The sequence below is a fragment of the Antedon mediterranea genome, chromosome 3 (assembly GCF_964355755.1).
Source record: "Antedon mediterranea chromosome 3, ecAntMedi1.1, whole genome shotgun sequence".
Classification (NCBI taxonomy): Eukaryota; Metazoa; Echinodermata; class Crinoidea; order Comatulida; family Antedonidae; genus Antedon; species Antedon mediterranea.
In genome coordinates this window covers 27,830,910-27,838,218 of record NC_092672.1, presented here as the reverse complement: position 1 = coordinate 27,838,218, position 7,309 = coordinate 27,830,910, and the positions used below count along the sequence as shown (strand labels likewise).

The following is a 7,309-nucleotide window of genomic DNA, read 5'->3' as shown; positions in this document are numbered from 1 at the left end:
TCAGACCTAGGTTCGAATCCAACTCTCGCCGCATTGCTTGTATCCGTAGGCAAGATACTTTACTTACATTGCCTCTCTCCACCCAGGTGTATAAATGGGTACCCAGTTAGATCTAGACACAACTTTGCGCTCGTTACCGGCTGCATTATGGGGGTATGTTTCCATACGTGTTTGATCCCAAAAAATACTGGGGTAATAATGCTTGTAAAGCGCCTTTGAGCATGATTACTCATGAAAAGGGCGCTATATAAATGTGGTATTATTATTATAGCTATGTTCGTAGTCAAACTTCAATTAAGAAAGGGGTATCTAAACTAAAAAAACAGGACGGATCTTTTTTTTCCACCAACAAGGAAGCAAGTGAAATAATGAACGAGGCCTTCCAAAAGTTTTTACAGTAGAAGATGAGCGTAATATTACAACCATGGTTTCTGTTTTTCATGGACATCCTTTGATCGATGTGGACTTTACACTTGATGATGTTAAAATGCATATTAAAAATCTTCGTGATTCATCACCCCTGGACCTGATGTTATCCACCCTAAAGTTTTGATAGAATGCTGTGACCACACATCCCGACCACAGTTATTAGTGTTCAGAAAGTCGTTGGCAACAGGTGAAATACCAGCTGCCTGGAAAGACGCAACCATTACACCAATTTTCAAAAATGGCAGCAAGTCTGATCCCCTAAATTACCGCCCTGTTAGTTTAACTTCAGTTATCTGTAAGATATTAGAAAAAATCATAACTAACACAATCATGATCCATCTCGAAACCAAAAATATACTCACCAAACATCAACATGGATTTCGTACTAATCGTTCTTGTTTAATACAATTGCTTGAATTTTTTCATGATGTAGAAAATGCTCTCGCCGACAGACATCTCGTTGATGTTATATACTTGGACTGCCGTAAAGCTTTCGACACATTTCCGCACATTAGGTTGAAAATTAAATTGCAAGCTTATGGCATTCAAGGTAATATTCTAAGTTGGATAAGTGGATTTTTAAAAATGGCAGCAAGTCTGATCCCCTAAATTACCGCCCTGTTAGTTTAATTTCAGTTATCTGTAAGTGTTTGGTCCCAAACTAGTTCATATTTAGAGAGGGCGCATTATTAAGAAAATGACGTCATTTTAGGACCATGTGAGGAGAGGTATCTTGCATTAGAGAGGAGAGGATGTATGATCACAGCTAGTGACTTTAATTATAGGATATTGACATATTGTTTAATTTTTGATATTTACTTGAATTGTTTATGTACTGCAGATAGCGGGTGACTTTGCTATTTTCGGTAAGCTGCATTCCGCTACATTTATTGATCAATAACTCATACAGATTTAATGTTATTAGGCCAAGTTCTATTGAGACGCCATTAATTTCGGTTATGTTACCTAGCTAGGCCTAGGCCTATTATATTGATGAGATATGGCTTTGACCTGTTGTACCTTAATTTAATCATTTACTAAGTATTAGTATTTATAATTCATTGTTAAAGTTACTGCATTGCATTAAGCACCTGGATACTATAGTTATGATAATCTTCGCAAAACTTTATAGTTCATGTGATCATTTTAATTGATTTACGTATAGCTGTACAATGTCTGGCATGTAGGTGTCGCGTCGTTGTAGGAGGAGTTAACCGCAAGGATTTTGTTATCGGTTGCTATGACGACACGGTTTTGCATTTTTAATTAGTTTAAGGGATCGTCTTTTATATTGTTTGTTTTAACTTAAATACAAAACTTTTCAGTTTGACGCTTAAGGAGCCACATATATTGCTAGACATGCATTTATAGGTCATTGTTATGTTTTGTTTTAGTAATCTGGTTCACATTCAAGAAACAGGAATAAAGGAGCACTTTGGGTGTTGGACTTGAATAACGACTATCACTCGCATTATTTTTAGGGCAGTTACATTATTACGAAAATAACATAAGGTAGGAGATTTCTATTATTATGTCAACAACATCGTCAAGACTCACGTCTAAATCAAGTAGAGGGTCAACTACTTCACTCAGATTGAACGCAGCAGAGGCAAGGGCCGATGCTGCTGTGGCCAAGGCAAAGGAGGAGTTTAGGATTAAGAAAGCTCTTGCTGCCAAGGCTAAACTCGAGGCAGAGGCAGAATTAGAACTGCTTAATATCAGAGAAGAAGCAGCTACATCCCTAGCAAGAGCAAGTGCTCTGGATAAAGAAATAGATAAAATAGAGGAACGAGACGAAGAATTAAGTGTCAATTTACCAGTTGAATCAGCCCAAGACCGGATGAGACGATTCATTGTAAACGATAGGATCGAAGAAGATTTAGAATTACACGATAACGGACTTGAAAATCAATACAATGAAGATGGGCAAACCAATGAAATAAAACCAGTTAAGCATTGTGCCCCAACCGATGATGCGATGAACATGCTGATCCGTCAACAAATAGAGATGGCAAAGGCAATTGTTACAAGTCAGCAGAAGGCCCAGCTGCCACGACGGAGAATTAAACCATACAATGGTGAGGCAACAGAGTACAACGCATTCATAAAGGCATTCGAACACGAAGTCGATAGCAAGACAGAGAGCAATAGTGAAGGACTGTATTACTTGGAACAGTTTACCATTGGAGATGTCAACCAGCAACCAGTGGAGTATAGAATGACAGCACATTTGTTTGGAGCAGCGTCTTCTTCCGCTTGCGCCAATATGGCTTTAAGACAAACAGCTTTAGACAATAGACCAAGCCAAGAAGATGAAGTCTCGCAGACGTTACTACGCAACTTCTATGTTGATGACTGCTTGAAGTCAGTTGGATCAACATCTGATGGTATAAATATGGTAAAAAACCTTAAGGAACTCTGTGCAAAAGGCGGGTTTAATCTAGCTAAATGGACCAGTAACAGACGAGATGTCATCAACTCTGTTCCAGTAGAGAACAGATCAAAGGAACTGCAAGCCCTAGCATTTAAGGAAGAAGGAATTCCAAGCGAAAGGGCACTTGGAGTTCAATGGGACCCAAGGAGTGACTGTCTATGTTATCAGCTTTCGAGTATCACAGAGCAGCCATGTACCCGAAGGGGCATATTATCTACAATAAGCTCGGTGTTTGATCCTATGGGACTGGCATCGCCCGTGATGTTAACACCTAAGATTCTTCTTCAAGAACTAATCAAGAAAGGCAAGAATTGGGATAATCCAGTTGAGGGAAATGAATTACGTAGGTGGAAACGCTGGCTAGAGAGCTTACCTCTAGTTGAGGAATTGCGTGTGCCCAGGTTTGTTACATGTAAACTTAGAACCGACCAAGAACTTCACGTGTTTGCGGACGCAAGCGAAAATGGTTATGGAGTTGCTATATATGTGCGGTCGCAGGTAGGAGAAACGATCGACAGTAACATAATTTATGGACGATCAAGAGTGGCACCTCTTAAGAAGATGACGATTCCCAGACTAGAATTGACCGCTGCAACTCTAGCAGTTAAATGTGCAAGTCTAGTTCGAGAAGAAGTTGACACCACATTCAAAAGAGTAATATTCTGGACCGATAGCATGCTAGTTATAAACTACATAAGAAACAACAAAACAAGATTTAGCACCTTTGTAGCAAATAGGTTGTCAATCATTCACGAAGGAAGTGAGTGCGAGCAGTGGAGACACGTGGATACTGCAAATAATCCTGCAGACATAGCTTCACGAGGTATGCACTTAAGCAAGAAGGTGGAGGTTGAGATGTGGCTAAAGGGGCCGGTGTTCTTAAGAAACAAGGAAGACAAGTGGCCAAAGGGAAACCTAGGAATGGCTTTGCTGTCAATAAGTGACCCAGATGTAAAATATCCAGCAGCAGCAACAGTTAATTCATGTGATTATATTGAATCATTGTTTGGAAGATTTTCTAGTTGGAGCCGGTTAAAGGTGTTTGTCGCTTGGATGCTTAGAGTCAAGGGTAATTTAATGCAACGTTGCAAAACCGGTACACCACCAAAGGGAAGAGTAAGAAGGATTGAGCCAATAACAAGCTCAGAGCTTGATGTCACTGAGACAGAAATAATAAGATATCTGCAGTCGGAAACTTCAAAACAACCTATGGGCAATGACACATCTAAGTTGGACCCCTTTAAGGATGAAAAGGGAATCATCAGAGTCGGTGGAAGAATAGCAGGAGCATCTATACCATTAGAAGCTAAACACCCAATATTGCTTCCAAAAACATCCATAGTTGCTGGTATAATAATCAATGATATTCACCAACGCATGGGTCATGTAAGAAGGAATGCCGTACTAGCAAGATTCAGAGAGAAGTATTGGGTGACAAGAGCACTTAAGTTGACAAAGAGTATTCTCTCAAGGTGTGTTACTTGTCGTAGGTATAATGGACGTTTGGAGACCCAGAAAATGTCTGAATTACCAAAGCAAAGATTAATGAGCGGAGAGAAGCCGTTTACCAGATCTGGAGTTGACTACTTTGGTCCAATAGAAATCAAAAGAGGAAGGACAGTCTTAAAACGGTACGGAGTTGTGTTCACATGCTTCAATACACGAGCAATTCATCTAGAAATGGCTGATTCGCTAGATACGGACTCCTGCATAAATGCTGTAAGGCGATTTATTGCCAGACGAGGTGCTGTGAGATACATGCTGTCGGACAACGGAACCAATTTAGTAGGAGCCGACAAGGAGCTAAGAAAGGGAATGAAAGAATGGAACAACACTCAGATTCACACAGTATTAAGACAAAATGGAATTGATTGGAGATTTAATCCTCCAGCTGCCTCCCACCAAGGGGGAGTCTGGGAAAGAATGATCAGATCAATAAGAAAGGTGTTATATGGATTGTTAAGGGAGCAGACAATAAAACTAAATGATGAAGGTCTGAGGACATTGTTTTGTGAGGTGGAGGCGATTGTTAACGGACGGCCATTGACAATGCTGTCTGATGATCCTAAGGAAGATCGCCCACTTACGCCGAATCACCTGTTACTGGCACAAGCAGATTATATACCTGCTCCAGGTATATTCAGTGAGGCAGATGTATATCGTAAGAGATGGAGACAGGCGCAATACCTGGTTAATGTATTCTGGGCAAGATGGAGGAAGGAGTATTTGGCGACATTGATGGAGCGTCAGAAATGGTTTGTTATAATTGCGGAGAATTCCCCAAGAGGACAGTGGCCAATGGCAAGAGTGTTGGAAGCTTATAAGGATGCAAGAGGACTGGTGAGATCTGTTAAGCTGAGAACTGCAAGCGCTGAACTGGTACGGCCCATCACGAAGTTGGTTGTGATTCTGGAGGCAGAGAGTCAGTAGTTCAGATGCTGTTTAATAGATTGTTAAATTGTTGTTACATTAATGTATTTATTGTTAAATTGATAACTATGTTTGCTAATGCCTGAATTCAGTATAGCATTAGAGGGGCCGGGATGTTTGGTCCCAAACTAGTTCATATTTAGAGAGGGCGCATTATTAAGAAAATGACGTCATTTTAGGACCATGTGAGGAGAGGTATCTTGCATTAGAGAGGAGAGGATGTATGATCACAGCTAGTGACTTTAATTATAGGATATTGACATATTGTTTAATTTTTGATATTTACTTGAATTGTTTATGTACTGCAGATAGCGGGTGACTTTGCTATTTTCGGTAAGCTGCATTCCGCTACATTTATTGATCAATAACTCATACAGATTTAATGTTATTAGGCCAAGTTCTATTGAGACGCCATTAATTTCGGTTATGTTACCTAGCTAGGCCTAGGCCTATTATATTGATGAGATATGGCTTTGACCTGTTGTACCTTAATTTAATCATTTACTAAGTATTAGTATTTATAATTCATTGTTAAAGTTACTGCATTGCATTAAGCACCTGGATACTATAGTTATGATAATCTTCGCAAAACTTTATAGTTCATGTGATCATTTTAATTGATTTACGTATAGCTGTACAATGTCTGGCATGTAGGTGTCGCGTCGTTGTAGGAGGAGTTAACCGCAAGGATTTTGTTATCGGTTGCTATGACGACACGGTTTTGCATTTTTAATTAGTTTAAGGGATCGTCTTTTATATTGTTTGTTTTAACTTAAATACAAAACTTTTCAGTTTGACGCTTAAGGAGCCACATATATTGCTAGACATGCATTTATAGGTCATTGTTATGTTTTGTTTTTAGTAATCTGGTTCACATTCAAGAAACAGGAATAAAGGAGCACTTTGGGTGTTGGACTTGAATAACGACTATCACTCGCATTATTTTTAGGGCAGTTACATTAAGATATTAGAAAAAATCATAACTAACACAATCATGATCCATCTCGAAACCAAAAATATACTCACCAAACATCAACATGGATTTCGTACTAATCGTTCTTGTTTAACACAATTTTTTCGTGATGTAGAAAATGCTCTCGCCGACAGACATCCCGTTGATGTTATATACTTGGACTGTAAAGGTAATATTCTAAGTTGGATAAGTGGATTTTTAGAAAATAGACGTCAACGTGTTTCAATCAAAGGTTCGGTTTCAAGTTGGTTACCAGTGTTCAGTGGCGTGCCTCAAGGCACAGTTATTGGTCCGGCTTTATTTTTAGTCTAAATCAACGATCTACTCGATAATATTGAATCAGATGGTAAACTATTTGCAGACGATGCTAAGATTTTTCGTAAGATTGGTTCAGTTAATGACCGAGATGCCCTGCAGAATGACTTGAGTAAACTTGAGCAGTGGAGTAAGAAGTGGCTACTGGAGTTTAATAAATCTAAATGTAAGGTAATGCACATTGGAAATAGAAATTCAAAACACACTTATTCAATTGATGGTACAGTTCTTGATACAACCTCCGTTGAGAAAGACCTCGGAGTCTATGTAACGTCTGACTTTAAAGTGTCAACACAATTTTCTAAAGTTGCAGCCAAAGCCAATTCAATTGTAGGCCGAATACGGAAATCCTTTACATATGGATAAACAGATGTTTATTTCGCTTTATTCTTCCCTTGTGCGTCCGGTTATGGAGTATGCAGTTCAAGCCTGGTCACCATATCTACAACAAGACATCAATAAACTTGAGAAAATCCAACAACGAGCAATACAACTTGTACCATAACTCAGAAATGTGCCTTATGAAGAGCGCAGGATACAGCTTGGTCTACCAACTTTACAGGAAAGAAGGGAACGTGGAGACCTCATTGAAGTTTTTAAGTTTTTGAATGGTTACGAAAATATAGACCGCCACTCCTTTTTAAAATTAGCATCCAAATATCACTCGAGGCTCAAAGATGATTCTGTTTTTACAATAAAACATTTTATGAAAAAACTTAATCTTAATG

At 39.0% G+C, this 7,309-nt stretch overlaps 1 protein-coding gene across 1 annotated transcript; it reads left to right on the top strand.

The window, feature by feature from the left end:
- Positions 1-1,960: 1,960 nt before the first annotated feature.
- Positions 1,961-6,947, top strand: LOC140044248 (uncharacterized). Its single transcript, XM_072088726.1, has 2 exons — positions 1,961-5,285; positions 6,610-6,947. Exons 1-2 carry the CDS (start codon positions 1,961-1,963, stop codon positions 6,945-6,947), a joined length of 3,663 nt encoding a protein of 1,220 aa, XP_071944827.1.
- The last annotated feature ends 362 nt before the right edge of the window (positions 6,948-7,309 follow it).